General features: G+C 54.1%; 1 protein-coding gene across 2 annotated transcripts in view; it reads right to left on the bottom strand.

The window, feature by feature from the left end:
• Positions 1 to 13,395, bottom strand: part of FLT4 (fms related receptor tyrosine kinase 4) — a 104,515-nt gene extending 91,120 nt beyond the window's left edge. Inside the window, exon 1 of one of the 2 annotated variants that reach the window (XM_084637243.1) lies at positions 13,154 to 13,395. In XM_084637243.1, coding sequence (XP_084493369.1) covers positions 13,154 to 13,211 — 58 coding nt within the window. In that variant the 5' untranslated portion in view covers positions 13,212 to 13,395. The remainder of the gene's footprint in view (positions 1 to 13,153) is intronic. The other variant, XM_084637242.1, reaches the window with a different exon arrangement.
• Positions 13,396 to 17,117: the final 3,722 nt, after the last annotated feature.

The following is a 17,117-nucleotide window of genomic DNA, read 5'->3' as shown; positions in this document are numbered from 1 at the left end:
GCCTTGTACAAACTTTCTATGGCCAATGAACACTTTATAGACCTTCAGGGCTCTTTTAGGACTTATGAATCTCTTGATATGCCTCTCACAAGCCATCTGATTCACGGCATGACTCCATGCATCTATCATAGGCCCTGCAGGGTCCACGGGAGAAGAGCATCATGCCTTCCAGAAGGACATCCAGTAGCGAAGTCATTGATTGATTATATCACTATTATCAGTGTTAATCCACCCATGAAATAAACACATATCACCTTTAAAAAAAAGTGATAGTGACACTGTTTGGAGGCCTAGCATCTGGTGTACGTATCTGAACTGCACTCTCTGGCTAACTTAGGACATGAGCTTCTTGTGAAAGACACCATATGCTTGTGGATGCTTTATGCTCTCAATAAATAATTCTAATAACAAAGGGTAAATCCTGAAGTCCTTACTCCAGCTTTACTTAGGCTGAAATCATTAAAGCTTTAGCCTGAGTAAAGATGAAGGACTTCAGGATTTGGTCAAATAATAAAGACTTCCTTCCTTCATGTAGTGCTCACTCTGCATGAGGCTGTTAAGCCCTATTCTCTTCTGTCCATGTCTCTGGAGACCTGGGCCACCAGTTATTTTGGTTATGTTGCTCTCTGTCGTTGTACCATCTGCTGGATGAGATGCCCATCCCTTCCTGCAGCTGCGAGCTGCCACGGTGGAAGTGAAGCTTTTGACCATCAGCAAGGAAAAGGGTGTGGACCCGTGTAAATAGCAACACAGCAGATGGGCACTACTACCCTGCTGGAATGTGGAAGGTTGGGTCATGTGGATTGTTCACATGAGGTGTATAAATGTATATAGGTAGGAATTAAACCATCTTAGTGGAAACACGAGTATACATAGTTATAATGAGCAGCACGGGCCAGCCTCTCTAGAGGAGGTGACAGTATAAGCAGTGCGTGAATAATTTGAAACGAGAAATTTACTCAATGCTTTGTGCTTATTTGTCTGCTCTCAGAATATCTGCAAAATGTGTGGTTTCCTGGGTGTTGTTATTTGAATGCATCTGATGGTTTCAAAACATTGTTCTATGGAATGATCACAGTTCTCCGTGAGCATTCGATTCTTGAGCACCGACATTTCAGATATGTTTAGGTGGAATTGGCAAGGAAAGTCACATGGTATTGTTTCTAGTTCCCATTGGATGAGTATGCATGTGACTTTGAAATTCACTTTACCTGAACCTGCGTGTCAGTGACACCTGAATGCACAAATGTTCATGGAAAGTGAATACAAAAAGCACCTGAACCTAGCTGAAGTGAATTCATTTAAAAATCCAAGGATACGTGCACAGAAAATGGTTAGGTAATCCAAGGTCATGGCATTGAGTGCAGTATGGAGGTAGCCTAGGCCATGATCCTTCAGAGACTTTTGTACATGCTTAACTAGATGCACTGGTGATATTTCTACGCTGCAACTGGGAGGTGTGATTGCAGTATCAAAGCTAGATCAAAGTTAGCTCAGGTATGTCTACACATACTGCAGTCGCACCTCCTGATTGCAGCGTTGACATAGCATGGGAGTAACCCCACTGAAGCCAATGGGGCCACCCAGTGCATGAAGTTAAGCATGAGCGGAAGTCTGCCCTAGACAGATTTATGCAGTGTTGTAGCAGTGTCAATCCCAGGGTATTCAAGAGACGAGGTGGGTGAGGTAATATCTTCATTGGATCAACTTCTGCTGGTGAGAGAGACAAGCTTTCGAGCCACACAGAGCTCTTCCTCAGGTCTGGGAAAGGTACCGAGAGTGTCAGAGCTAAATACAAGATTGAACAGATCATTTGATCTTAGCATTACTTATGCTAAACTATCTGTTTGCTCTTGTATTTAGCTGTGACACCCCTAGAACCATTTCCAGACCGGAGGAAGAGCTCCGTGTAGCTCAAAAGCTTGTCTCTCTCACACACAGAAGTTGCTCCAATAAAAGATATTCCCTCACTCATCTCGTCTCCTTGTAATATTTGCCCAGCTCACACAGAATATATTGTTTGCAACTATTGCACGTAGTGTGCTAGTCCCTTGGCTTCTCCTCCACTGCATAGCATATGAAATCAAAGCTGTCTAAATTACACCACTCTGGGGAAACTGTCGTGCCATCCCACTGTGCAATGCAGAACAGGCCACCCAGTGCAGTGGCTGGGCCCAAGCCTTGCCCAGCTCCACGAATGTGTGTGACCAACCTACGAGAAGGTAAAGCCACGTGGACTATGGGAAGGCTCCTGGGCAATCAGTGGCTGAGGAGAACATCCAAAACCAGTAGGAAAATAACTTCACAGCTTCCTGTTGCATCACCTGCTGGTCCAGATTTTGACTGCAGTTATACCAGTGTGAATCCAGAGTCTTCCACTGACTTAAATGTAGTGGAACTGAGAGCATTAATCCTGTCAATGTATTAGGTCATTTATCTTGCTTGGTGTTTGCCCTTCAAAAAAACCTCTCTTCTCATTGTGTCTCTTTGTAATACATCAATTACGATGAAACAAGGATAAATATGTCGTTGGTACGAGAGGATCTTAATGGTATCCCCAAATGCAGGATAAAAATCAATGGGTACAATGTTTTCACCCTACTTTGGGGCACTTTGATGTTTATGGGATGATTTGCATGAGCACATACATTGTAGGGGGATATAATATGAATATTTCACTAGTCTCTGAGCCAGTGAGATGCATCTTTCACCAGGAGAGGATGGGGAAGAGATGAGGCACATGGTGGATGTTCCCCTTGATATGGTTCTCTGCTTGACTGGCTGATCTTTGTGTATATAAGGCACATCTGTGTCTAGGTGTGGGGGGCTCGTATGTGCACCGCACGAGGGAAGCATAGATAGTACACATGCAGGTGTGTGTGTTGTTTCATAGCTCCCTGGTGCACAGACCTGCCCTTCCACCCCTCTCACTACACCCAGCTGACACGCCCCGTGTTACCATGCCACACCATTGTTATCACTGGCCTTGCTGTCACATCATCACCATTAGTAATTGGAAAGGTCTGCCCAGCTCTGGATCCCAGCCAGGAGGCTTTACTCCAGGATCTCCCCCCCGCCCGCCCCCGCAGTCTCCTATCCATCCGCCAGCTTGGATGCCTGCAGCAGTGCTCCACAGAAAGACGTCATCACGTCTCGCCCTTGATTGCCTTGTAAACAGAATCTGGTGTGGTTTAGGCACAAACAAGCATGAGTACAAAGGGAGGGGCTGAAAATACCATCCCCCACGCCCCCCCGTCACACCCAGAGGCGGCGTTTATAAAACAGCCAATGAAAACATGGCGCAAGGGGGCAGCCCAAGTTGCCCTGGGTAGAATGAAAGCTGCCTGTTCCCTGCGTGCTGCCCATCATAAAGGGGTCCCTGGGCTGTTATCAGGCAGTGACAGTTTCCGCCACCAGGTCCCTCCTGTCCGTCAGGAAGGCTAAATAAGGAACATCGCTCAGGCGGCTGCAGGAAGAGGGGAAATGCAGGACATCCGGCCCAGCTGCCAACTTTTCCTTTCCCATGAACCCCTGCTGACCTCCACCAGCGAGAACCTGGACACCAAGCCTGGCATCAGGACCACTCATCTTCACTTAACCCTTGGGAGGTTAGCCACACTGGCCACTCCACGTGCAACGGGCATCCCAGACCTGCTGCCACGTTCCTTGGCTCAACCCCGGGAGGGACGGCGCGTTTGCGTGCAAGGCACGACGTCACTTGGTTTAGCACCGCCATGGGAGCTGGAAACCAATGCAGCTTGATTCCAGCACACCAGCTGACCTTCACTCAGCGGCCTGCAACCGTGCAAAAATTTAACCCTTCAGCACCTACAAGTTGCGGATTTGCGCAGCTAGAAATCAGAATGGTGTCTTCTACACGTGTGCATGTCTTTAGCTTTTTAGAGGCAGCTTTGCCGCTTCTTGTTTGCATTAAGATTGCACATGAATCCCATGATACTAGTTGAGTCTACTCCATTTTGAAGCTATCGGGACCAGACTATGTCTTTCCAGAAGCTGATCTGAGTTCTGACCAGCGTGAGAGTTGCTGCGATAGGAAGACAAAATTCACCCCCTGCAATTACTGCTCTGCCAACGCTCCAGCATAAAGCCCAGGAGGTTCGGACATGTCTATGACATGGTTTCTGTCTAGCCCTTCTCATGAACATCACCATGTGCGGTTACGGCTTTTGACCAATCAGACAGCACATTTTCACCACAAAAATCAGCAATTAGTTCTCAATGCAGAGGCAGAGGAGAATGAAGATGAACAGTATTATTGTTACCATAACAGAGAAGGAGGAACAGAGCGAGAGCCAGAATCAGAGGTGATTTTAAGTGTCTGTGTCTGGTCTGATTCATGCCTTTTCTGTATGTTACACCAGCTTGGATTTATTCTACACTCCCTTAGAGTCACATCCATTTATCCATATGTGACTTGCATCCCATCTCACACATCGCTTCTGAACTGGGCCTGCTAAGCCTAGGAGTCTGAGCTGGGGTAAGTCACCCCCAGGGATCAGGGGAGAGGAGTGCTGCAAGAAAAGCAACTCAGCTGGGAGTAAGAAGGTGTACATGAAAGGACAGTCAGCTGCTATAATTTACTTTAGGTTCTTCAGCATGTACACTTCTTCAGTTTTGACTCCCTGGATTAAATCATGGGCCCGCTGAAGTCAATGGGAGTTTTGCCGTTTCACCGACTTCTATATCACCATATGCATCACTGCAATACTGAATTTGAGTATTAAGTGACTTGCCCAAGGCCACAGAGCAAATGCGTGGCGGAGCCAGGCTCTGAACTCAGGAGTTCCTGCCTCCCCGCCCCCTTGATCTCTCATAATTCCCATTTCCAGGAAGGCTTGCTATGTTGCTTTAACAATGAGACGCTGCAAATGGGCAACAACACTTTACGCTGAAAACATCATAACAATTCTGACCACAGAGGAAACAGACCCCTGGGACTAATCTAACCCTTCACATTAACAGCTTGAAATAAGCAACAAAGGTCTGGGATAGCCAGAGGCAATAAAACCTTGGGATTAATTTAACCAGTCGCTAGATGCCAGTGCAGCTGCAGCTGTATTTCTTTGCTCATAAAGGAGATATTATGATTCCTGATAAGAGCCCAGGGAAAACTTAGGCTCTCGTCCCAAAGAGCAGACAGTGCCGTGAAGCCTGCAAACACCACGTGTATAGTTGTCTTCCGCTGAACACTATGACAAATGCTACCGTCCCTGGGTGTTTGTCTGAAGGAACTGCTGCAGTCAGCACCTTCTGCGTGGCCTGTGTGCTGCTCCCACCACAACCAGTCTTCGGACTGGATCCTCCCACCCCTCTGGTGACATAGGCGGAGATTTTCGAAAGGGGCCTAGGAGCTGGGCGTTGGGCAGCTAGGTCTCCTAGGCAGATTTGGAAAATCTCACCCAAAAAAGTCGGAGACGAAATGAAATGAGGTGCGGAAATCTCCTCTTCGGTATCATCGAGATGTAAGTGCAACCTCACATCGACTGGCTCGGGCTGTCAGGTTCTCCCCGCCCACAGACTCCCATTGGTGATCATAGGGGACACTCCATGTAGGGTCACCCCAGTAAATGAACTCAAACCATGCTACTCCCTTATGGTTGGGTTGTTACGGTCAGGTTTCTCATGCTGTAGGAGTACCCCATCAGCTGGCTCCCTCTGTAGGGTCCCCCCTCATCACTGGGCTGTTACCGTAGGATTCCCTCAGCCATGGGTTCTTATTGGGTTTCCCTTAAAAATCCCTATTGGATTTAACGTAGGATTCCTCCAGTAGTGGGGACGTGCCGTAGGGTTCCTGTCACGAGGCTGAGACTGTAGAGTCCCCCAGCAATGGGTGCTGTCTCCGGTCATAGAAAAGACCCCAAACTCTTAAACAACTGAAAGAGGGATGGCAGGTAAAACCGGCCTTGCTTGGCAGATCCCCTGAAACCTGCTCACGGACCCCAGACCCCTGTTGAGAACCACTGTCGTAAAACACCGATTTGGAAGCTTCCCCTTCTTGATGCCCGTCCGCAGCCCGCGCCATCCTCTCTGTAAAGTTCCTTCTGCACTGGGCTCTTAGCTGCAGTGTAACAGTCAGTTTCATGAGGAGGTCACGTCTTGTTGTGGTTCCCATGGAAGGCAATTCTCCCTTTTCTTCTGCAAGAAATTCCTGCAGGGAGCTGTAAAACCACAAGCTTTCTCCCCTGTCACTTCTGTTAACCAGGGACACTGGTGTCTTCCCATGCCAAGGAGGGCAGAAGTGGAAAATGTAAAGCTAACAGGGAGATATTCTAACCCCCTGCGCTGTGATCTCATGCCCTAAGCGGAGCCGAGCGTGGTCAGCACGCGGATGGGAGACCTCTAAGAAAAACCTAAGCAGTTCTGGCAACCCCCTAGGTAGCTCTTCCCTATGAGCTGGTATTGTCCCACACTGGTAGGGGGCACCCTGCTGCAGGTGGTGTGGCCTTCAGAGGAGATGCACAAATCAAGGTCCACATGTGTTAAAAATCTCATGGTGGTTTTTGCAGGGGTGGGGGGTGTTTGCTCTGGTATTCTGGCCACATCCCAACTAGGCAATGCCATTTGCTCATCAGACATGCTCTTCCCTTTTGAAATGAACTATCTAGTGTTGGAGTGTACTGTATAAAGGCTGCCCCCTTCCCCTCCACAGGGGGTGCACGGCCATGAGAGGTGATGTGATCTCTGTATAATTTTCAAGGCTCAAGGCACAGCTCTACCCCCTATGTCCTCTACTAGTGCTCTCAGACTTTCCTGCTCCACCTAGTCTGGTCTCCCCAGTGCTCCCTTTGTAGCCTTCCTCCCTGCCTCCCTTATGCTTGGAACGCCTTCCTTCATCTTGAGCACACTGCTGGCACTCACCACATAGTTAATTAAAGTAGAGCTAATAAATCCATGTCTAAAGATTTCACCTTAGGTTGCACGTTCTTGGATCTTTGCATGAAGGACGTTATAGAATTGGCTGGTATTATTACTAACAATAAATAAGTCTGGATTTAGCTGCTTCACCCACAAGATGGTAGTGGTACAACCATCTCTCCACCACACTCATGCCAAGGCTGGATCTGTATTGCCATTGCATGCAAACAGAGGGATGACTGAATGCTCTTGGAATCTGGGTCAGGGACTTTGGTCAAAGTGAATAACTCTGTTCCTGCACATGTATCCTGGCCACCAGTGGGATGGTGGGATGCTTACATCTATCTATCTATGAAGATAATCCCCAAAATTCAATGAGCTGGCCAGACTGTCCTGTCCAGGAACTCCCGTCCTACGACTCACGTGGCTGGTCAGGTAGACCTTCCCCGCAGCAGTCAATAGGATGGTTAAGCTTTCAGACATTGCACTCCCACGGAGCTTATTACACTGGTGGGGTGACAGTCCTATGCAATTCCAGCCATGCAATATCCATTGCCAAAGGGAAATATGCTGCACTGACCCTGATGCTCTCTTTTGTGGCAGTTTAGATCTGTCAGTGTTGGATTTACCACCCTAAAACACCCAACCTGGCTTCTGATCCAAGAGAATGTTGCAGTGAGAAAGGAGGGTCTAGAAATCCTAATCCATGAACTCGGATAGTCATATACCCCCACCCCAGATACCTACTGCATTTACCAAATCATATCAGTCAATCAGATAATTGGTCGTGAGTGTGGGATATCAACCAGGATAGAACAGAATAGCTCTTGCATACATCCAAAGTGAGCTGTACACTCCAGTTTCTCAGAGGATAAGCCTCTGCACTTGCCCACAATTAGGAAGATAATTATATTTGTCTAATAGGGGCTAATGTGGTGAGGAGTTTGTGGATACTTCACATTGTTGTGCTCTACTCCAGGATACCCTTGGTCATAGGTAGAACTGAAAAATAAGCCATATGTTCCTTGGTAGAGTCCCATGTTTCATATGCAGGTTTCCCTGCTTCTTAGCGCTAATATTTAGCCCTTATATAGCACCTGTTAGGTCCAAAATGCTGTACAAACAGTTAATTAAACCCACACATCACATCAGTCTTCATTGGGCCAGACACTCATCTTACCAAAGCCTTCAGCACTAGGACAAGAGGAAAGAATTTAAGGAACAGCTGTAAGAAGCTTTACAAAATGCCACCGAAAGAGCTTGGCTGGACATATGGCAGCTGGGAAGCTCCGTTCCAGCAGCAACAGGCCAGTGTGTTCACCCCGATGTGCTCTAACCCAGCAACATGAGGCCCAGTACAACCTTTCCTGGCAGCACATCCCAGCGCAGGGTGCTCCCTGCATTGGTGCAGCACATTCCCATCTCGACTTCTTTCCTGCCCCTCATTTCAGAGCACAAGCCTGCCCTTAGCACTAACGCGGCAATGAGGAGTCCTGAAGCTGAGGTTATAAAAAAGGTTCATTATGATCCAGAAATTGATCCTCTCTCCTTCGAAGCTTCCTGCACTGTTACGTGCCTTGTGGTCTCGCTCTGATGTTACCCTGCACATTTGAGCTGTTGCAATTTGTGCAGTAAAAGCACTGGCCCAGCACCTGCTCCATGCGGCAGTGCAAGTCCAGAGCCCGCTCCATCCCAGCTGCCCTACCCCAGTGCTCACTCCATCCTGACACCACCGGCCCAGAGCCTGCTCTGTCTGGCCTCCTGATACCTGCTCAGTCCCTGAACAGCTGGCCCAGCATCACTCCATCCTGGCAGCAGAGGCCTGGCATGTTTTGTTTCTAGATACCCCCCAACAATCGAGTGGGCTTCTCCCAGTGCTCCGATATGGCTACGCCGGCCCAGAGCATTTCGCTGCTGGATGCACCCACAGAGCCCACCTCCATCACTCCAGCACCTACTCCATTCTGGCTATGTGAGCTCAGTGGGCTTCGTTCGTAGATGCACCCATAGGACCAGTCACACTGCCCAGGAGCATCCTCGGGGACAAGCAACCCAAGGGACTGTGAGGGGCTCTGCTTCTTGAGGGGGCTGTGCAGCCCTGGGTCTCTGTGTAGGTTGTGTATCAACCTGACCTCATATTCTGGCCATGGGATCGGAGGCTGGAGCACATGATTTATGAGGAGAGGCTGAGGGAACTGGGATTATTTAGTCTGCAGAAGAGAAGAATGAGGAGGGATTTGATAGCTGCTTTCAACTACCTCTGAAAGGGGGTTCCAAAGAGGATGGATCTAGACTGTTCTCAGTGGTAGCTGATGACAGGACAAGGAGTAATGGTCTCAAGCTGCAGTAGGGGAGGTTTAGGTTCGATATTAGGAAAAACTTTTTCACTAGGAGGGTGGTAAGGCACCGGAATGGGTTACCTAGGGAGGTGATGGAATCTCCTTCCTTAGAGGTTTTTAAGGTCAGGCTTGACAAAGCCCTGGCTGGGATGATTTAGTTGGGGATTCAGTCCTGCTTTGAGCAGGGGGTTGGACTAGATGACGTCCTGAGATCTCTTCCAACCCTGATATTCTATGATTCTAACTCTCTGCCCAAACCACCCCGTTGCCCCCCCAGAGTGCTGTTGACGAGAGAAGTGATTCACAGCCCACTGCCCTGGGGGCCTAGCGAATTCGTGCTGAGTCTGTGGGAGGCAAGCTCTGGCCCCCTGGGGAGGCCGCACCAGAAGGGGTCTCATAATGCGCTTACAGAGCACTTTTCCTCTGCAGAGCACAGCGCAGACATTAACTAATTAATGAATGACGTTAGGAAAAGTAAATAAACAAGCCATCAAAGTGCTCCTCCCTCCCAATTCCCCGGCCCCAGAACTGGAGGTGGACAGAAGACTCCTTTGCAAATGGGACAGGGGCTGTCCCCCGTGATACAGCATGCCATGTTCCCATGCCGATCACAGGCACAGGTACAGATTAGCCCCTGACCCATAGTGCTCGCCACGGGGTGGGGGGGGGAGAATGGGGCAAAACATTTTAAAAGACCAGTGAAGTGAGAGACCCGCATCCCACCAGAGGGGGCCAGCGCAGGCATGGCCGGGGTCAGCCATGGGAAAGGCCTAGCTGGTCCCACCCAGTCCATCAGCCTGGGGGCCAGTGCAAAGCTTGTGCCTCCAGCTACTCGTGCTCCGGGCTGGGGGGAGACACCCCACGCAGCTGACCCATGGCTGGCTACAGCGCCTTCACATTGGAGCGCCCCCTGCGGGCAGGCCGAGGGACAGTCTCAGTCCCTCTTTGACTGGGTTTGTATCATCTATCAAAGGTGGACCAGCTAAAAGCAAAAGGTGTGTGTGGGGGGGGGGGCAGATCGCCGGGGGAGGTGATGAGGAGTGGGGGAGTAGCAGACGCGGGGGGGGGTTGGGGATCAGGGGGTAGCAGACGTGGGGGGGAGTTGATGGGGGGTAGCAGACGCCGGGGGGGGATGATGGGGAGCGGGGGGGGAGTAGCAGACGCCGGGGGGGGATGATGGGGAGCGGGGGGGGGATAGCAGACGCCGGGGGGGAGAGTGATGGGGGGATAGCAGACGCCGGGGGGGAGATGATGGGGGCCGGGGGGGAGATGATGGGGAGCGGGGGGGGGATAGCAGACGCCGGGGGGGAGAGTGATGGGGGGATAGCAGACGCCGGGGGGGGGATGATGGGGAGCGGGGGGGGGTTGCAGACGCCGGGGAGGGGGTGATGGGGAGCAGGGGGGGAGTAGCACACGCCGGGGGGGGGATGATGGGGAGCGGGGGGGGATAGCAGACGCCGGGGGGGAGAGTGATGGGGGGATAGCAGACGCCGGGGAGGGGGTGATGGGGAGCGGGGGGGGGGTTGCAGACGCCGGGGGGGATGATGGGGAGCGGGGGGGGGGTTGCAGACGCCGGGGAGGGGGTGATGGGGGGATAGCAGATGCCGGGGGGGGAGAGTGATGGGGGGATAGCAGACGCCGGGGGGGGGGATGATGGGGAGCGGGGGGGGAGTAGCAGACGCCGGGGAGGGATGATGGGGAGCGGGGGGGGATAGCAGACGCCGGGGGGGAGATGATGGGGAGCGGGGGGGGAGTAGCAGACGCCGGGGAGGGATGATGGGGAGCGGGGGGGGATAGCAGACGCCGGGGAGGGGGTGATGGGGAGCGGGGGGGAGTAGCAGACGCCGGGGGGGGATGATGGGGAGCGGGGGGGGATGATGGGGAGCGGGGGGGAGTAGCAGACGTCGGGGGGGAGAGTGATGGGGGGTAGCAGACGCCGGGGAGGGATGATGGGGAGCGGGGGGGATAGCAGACGCCGGGGGGGAGATGATGGGGAGCGGGGGGGGGATAGCAGACGCCGGGGGGGGAGAGTGATGGGGGGATAGCAGACGCCGGGGGGGGGATGATGGGGAGCGGGGGGGGGTTGCAGACGCCGGGGAGGGGGTGATGGGGAGCAGGGGGGGAGTAGCACACGCCGGGGGGGGGATGATGGGGAGCGGGGGGGGATAGCAGACGCCGGGGGGGAGAGTGATGGGGGGATAGCAGACGCCGGGGAGGGGGTGATGGGGAGCGGGGGGGGGGTTGCAGACGCCGGGGGGGATGATGGGGAGCGGGGGGGGGGTTGCAGACGCCGGGGAGGGGGTGATGGGGGGATAGCAGATGCCGGGGGGGGAGAGTGATGGGGGGATAGCAGACGCCGGGGGGGGGGATGATGGGGAGCGGGGGGGGAGTAGCAGACGCCGGGGAGGGATGATGGGGAGCGGGGGGGGATAGCAGACGCCGGGGGGGAGATGATGGGGAGCGGGGGGGGAGTAGCAGACGCCGGGGAGGGATGATGGGGAGCGGGGGGGGATAGCAGACGCCGGGGAGGGGGTGATGGGGAGCGGGGGGGAGTAGCAGACGCCGGGGGGGGATGATGGGGAGCGGGGGGGGATGATGGGGAGCGGGGGGGAGTAGCAGACGTCGGGGGGGAGAGTGATGGGGGGTAGCAGACGCCGGGGAGGGATGATGGGGAGCGGGGGGGATAGCAGACGCCGGGGGGGAGATGATGGGGAGCGGGGGGGGAGTAGCAGACGCCGGGGAGGGGGTGATGGGGAGTGGGGGGGGGAGTAGCAGACGCCGGGGAGGGGGTGATGGGGAGTGGGGGGGGATAGCAGACGCCGGGGGGGAGAGTGATGGGGGGTAGCAGACGCCGGGGGGGAGAGTGATGGGGGGGTAGCAGACGCCGGGGGGGGATGATGGGGAGCGGGGGGGGATAGCAGACGTCGGGGGGGAGAGTGATGGGGGGTAGCAGACGCCGGGGGGGAGAGTGATGGGGGGGTAGCAGACGCCGGGGGGGAGATAGCAGACGCCGGGGAGGGATGATGGGGAGCGGGGGGGCATAGCAGACGCCGGGAGGGGATGATGGGGAGCGGGGGGGGATAGCAGACGCCGGGGTGGGGGTGATGGGGAGCGGGGGGGGGGAGTAGCAGACGCCGGGGGGGGATGATGGGGAGCGGGGGGGCATAGCAGACGCCGGGGGGGAGATGATGGGGAGCGGGGGGGGGAGTAGCAGACGCCGGGAGGGGATGATGGGGAGCGGGGGGGGGATAGCAGACGCCGGGGAGGGGGTGATGGGGAGCGGGGGGGGGGGAGTAGCAGACGCCGGGGGGGGGATGATGGGGAGCGGGGGGGGATAGCAGACGTCGGGGGGGAGAGTGATGGGGGGTAGCAGACGCCGGGGGGGAGAGTGATGGGGGGGTAGCAGACGCCGGGGGGGAGATAGCAGACGCCGGGGAGGGATGATGGGGAGCGGGGGGGCATAGCAGACGCCGGGGGGGAGATGATGGGGAGCGGGGGGGGGAGTAGCAGACGCCGGGAGGGGATGATGGGGAGCGGGGGGGGATAGCAGACGCCCGGGAGGGGGTGATGGGGAGCGGGGGGGGGGAGTAGCAGACGCCGGGGGGGGGTGATGGGGAGCGGGGGGGAATAGCAGACGTCGGGGGGGAGAGTGATGGGGGGTAGCAGACGCCGGGGGGGAGAGTGATGGGGGGGTAGCAGACGCCGGGGGACAGGGCTCATGCCCATTTGCGAACGGAGCTGGGCTCCCCGAGCCGGCAGCAGCGCCCCAGGGACAAAGTCCCGCGCCTGGGCGCGCTGGGCAGGGGGAGTCCCGGCCCCGGCTCCGGCACCCCCTCCTCTGCCCTGCCCAGCCCGGAGCCGAGGGCAGCCTCCGGCCCCGCAGCCCCCGGGTCCCAGCGGGGCCCCGCCCGCGCCGCCGGGCTGCCCTGGCGCCTCACCTGCCTCCGAGACGATCCCGATCCAGAGCCAGAGGGACAAAGTGCAAACTCTCTTCATTTCCAGCGCTCCGTGCCGGGGGGCGTCGGGAAAGGCCGGGGCTGGCGGCGAGCCGGGGGCAGGGTCCCCTCTCCCCTGGCCCGGGCGGGTGCGCGCTGGCTGCGGGTTCGGGCGCAGAGCCCCGCGCTGAGCTGTGCAGCCGCCGGCTCGCCGCGCACAGGAGACGCTGGCCCCGCGCGCAGGGGAGGATCGGGCCCCGCGTCCTTTTCCTTCCTCTGCTCCTGCCAGCGAGCCCGGCGCACTCCCACTGCAGCGCGCTCTGCGAGCACGGGGGCGGCGTGTGCGCCGGAGGGGAGGGCGGGGGGCGATGGCCAGAAGGGGGGGAGGGGGTCCTAGGGCAGGGGAGGGGCAGGGTGGGGGCGATGGGCAGAAGGGAAGGGAGGGGGTCCTAGGGCAGGAGGGGGCAGGGTGGGGGCGATGGGCAGAAGGGAGGGGAGGGGGTCCTAGGGCAGGGGAGGGCAGGGCAGGGTGGGGACAATGGGCAGAAGGGAAGGGAGGGGGTCCTAGGGCAGGGCAGGGGCAGGGCAGGGGCAGTGGGCAGAAGGGAGAGGAGAGGGGCAGGGTGGGGGCGATGGGCAGAAGGGGGGGAGGGGGTCCTAGGGCAGGGGAGGGGCAGGGCAGGGTGGGGGCGATGGCCAGAAGGGGGGGAGGGGTCCTAGGGCAGGGTGAGGGCGATGGGCAGAAGGGAGAGGGGGTCAGAGGGGAGGGGCAGGGTGGGGGCGATGGCCAGAAGGGAGGGGAGGGGGTCCTAGGAGAGGGGCAGGGCAGGGTGGGGGCGATGGGCAGAAGGGAGAGGGGGTCAGAGGGGAGGGGCAGGGTGGGGGCGATGGGCTGAATAGAAAAGAGGTCATAGGAGGAGGGGAGGGAAGGAGCAGAAAGGACCCACTGATTTGTTTTCAGTATGTTTCTATCCGTTCCTTCATGGGCTGGCCTGGGAGGGAGACATCCGTGTTAGTGTCTCTGCTGTGGGATATTTGCTGGGAGTTGCAACTAGGGAGCACCAGGACATTTCAAGTGAGAGCTGCCAGGCGTATCCGGGCACACAGAGAGGCAGACGTGCCCCAGGGGGCACACCGGCTATGCCCACGCACACATACCCATGGCCACCTACATGCGCAAACAGGAACACACGGAGGCATACGGCGCTTACACGGTGAACACACGCAACGGTATGTACACGTGCAGGCATGTATGTACATAGATGCATCCAGACACAAGTCTACATGTAGCTACACCGGTGTACTACACCTCCCTCCCACCCAAAGGAACACACACCCATGCATTTCGTGCCCTATATGGTATGTGTGATTGCAGCTCTCTCTCCGTCTGCAGCAAGCCCACTCCTGGGGCCCAGAAGTGCTGATTACTGATTTCCTCCTCCAGCTGTTTGTTGATTTCTTTCCTTTCCTTTCCTTTCCTTTGCTAGCCCCGTTAGGAAACCTAGAACCGATCCTTCAGAGAATGTCTAGGCCGCAGGCAGAGCGTGCCCAGCGAATTTACAAGCATGCTGGTTTAGTGTGGCTGCTAGGGATGGCACTGCCATCAGGGTAGGGTGCACCACAGGTCTTTGCACTAGTCAGCTGTGTTATAGGATGCAGCCATCTCGTCTAGAGATGGCAGGAAATGCCAGGGCATGCCATCTGGTATGCTCAGTCAGCTGGCAAGGGAGCACTGATTCCTTGCGGTCTCAGAGGTGTTGAGAGCCTGCGATGTACTGGCTTTGTGGGGGGATGAATGAGTGAGAGAAGATATCCTCTAGTGGTTGACCTGCAAAGAGGATAAGGAGCCTACCACAGCTACTTTTACAAATCCCGAAGAGCTGCATGCTGGGGGTGGGGGGGTTATATCAGTGTGTTTGGTCTATCACCCTGTGTGTATCCATGACTGAAACAAGAGTACTGCAATGCACAGTACTCGACCTTCCCCTTCATTCATGTAATGGATAGTTTTGGTTCTGTGGACTGTCTAATACATTGACAGGTTTCAGAGTAACAGCTGCGTTAGTCTGTATTCGCAAAAAGAAAAGGAGTACTTGTGGCACCTTAGAGACTAGCCAATTTATTTGAGCATAAGCTTTCGTGAGCTACAGCTCACTTCATCGGATGCATGCCGTGGAAACTGCAGCAGACTTTATATATACACAGAGAATATGAAACAATACCTCCTCCCACCCCACTGTCCTGCTGGTAATAGCTTATCTAAAGTGATCATCAGGTGGGCCATTTCCAGCACAAATCCAGGTTTTCTCACCCTCCACCCCCCCACACAAATTCACTCTCCTGCTGGTGATAGCCCATCCAAAGTGACAACTCTTTACACAATGTGCATGACAATCAAGTTGGGCTATTTCCTGCACAAATCCAGGTTTTCTCACATCCCCCCCACCCCCATACACACACAACCTCACTCTCCTGCTGGTAATAGCTCATCCAAACTGACCACTCTCCAAATTTAAATCCAAGTTAAACCAGAACATCTGGGGGGGGGGGTAGGAAAAAACAAGAGGAAATAGGCTACCTTGCATAATGACTTAGCCACTCCCAGTCTCTATTTAAGCCTAAATTAATAGTATCCAATTTGCAAATGAATTCCAATTCAGCAGTTTCTCGCTGGAGTCTGGATTTGAAGTTTTTTTGTTTTAAGATAGCGACCTTCATGTCTGTGATTGCGTGACCAGAGAGATTGAAGTGTTCTCCGACTGGTTTATGAATGTTATAATTCTTGACATCTGATTTGTGTCCATTTATTCTTTTACGTAGAGACTGTCCAGTTTGACCAATGTACATGGCAGAGGGGCATTGCTGGCACATGATGGCATATATCACATTGGTGGATGTGCAGGTGAACGAGCCTCTGATAGTGTGGCTGATGTTATTAGGCCCTGTGATGGTGTCCCCTGAATAGATATGTGGACACAGTTGGCAACGGGCTTTGTTGCAAGGATAAGTTCCTGGGTTAGTGGTTCTGTTGTGTGGTATGTTGTCTAATACATTGGGGCTACTCTCTTCCATCATTCCCCTCCAGCTACAGCCCGGGGGTTCTTAAATTACAGAGGGTACAAAAATACCTCCACTCTCGCCTCTGTGGGGTGGGGGGAGGAGGGGAGAGTCCTTTCCCAAGAAATTTTTTAAAATAAATTAAAAAAAAAAAATCAAAGCAAAACAGCCATAAAGAAATGCCATAAAATAGCAACTTGTACGTCATTGACTGTAGAGCCCTTACTAATTACATTAAAGACTCAGCAATCTGGACACCAGTCCTCACGTACATTGCATATTTCCATAGTAAAAAAGACAACTAACCAACCAAAAAAAACCAAAACAACAACAACAAAAGTCCCAGGTCTGTACCTTAGAGATTTATGTATTATACAACTTTGCAGACATCACAAAAGAGGCCTGGAATGAGAACCATGTATTCTGAGTTTCAAAATGGCATGGAATTCTATTGTGTGTTTAATTGCATCCTCAAACCTGTGGAAAAAATGCACCACGCCCTTTTCCCAAAGCCATCAAAGGAAATCTAAGCAGCTACAGGTATTCTAAAAGATATCTCCTCTCCCCCGCCATGAGACACAAATTTGGAGATTCAACCCCCTAAAATGTCTACGCATGCACACACATTGTACCCTCAGTACCCATCTTTCAAACTCCCTTTAGAGGTCAGAATTGGCAAAGACTCATGCATTTTCACCTGAAATTTCCATAAAAAAGCTTTTCTGACCTGCTCAAAACTGCCAAGTTCTCTCATTCATCAGTTCAAGAACTTTCCAAGTAGGAAAAAGATCTGTTAGTTTAATTTAGCCAACAGTTATTACAGAATAACAGTCTACCTGTCAGGACAATTTTAGATCCCACCATAGGCCAGAAATACCATCTGTAATTCTGGATCAGAATCTAGAGCAGA

The sequence above is a fragment of the Lepidochelys olivacea genome, assembly GCF_965140295.1.
Source record: "Lepidochelys olivacea isolate rLepOli2 genome assembly, chromosome: 8".
NCBI classification, from domain to species: domain Eukaryota; kingdom Metazoa; phylum Chordata; order Testudines; family Cheloniidae; genus Lepidochelys; species Lepidochelys olivacea.
Note: the sequence above shows the minus strand (reverse complement) of the source record. Positions and strands in the feature narration are given on the sequence as shown.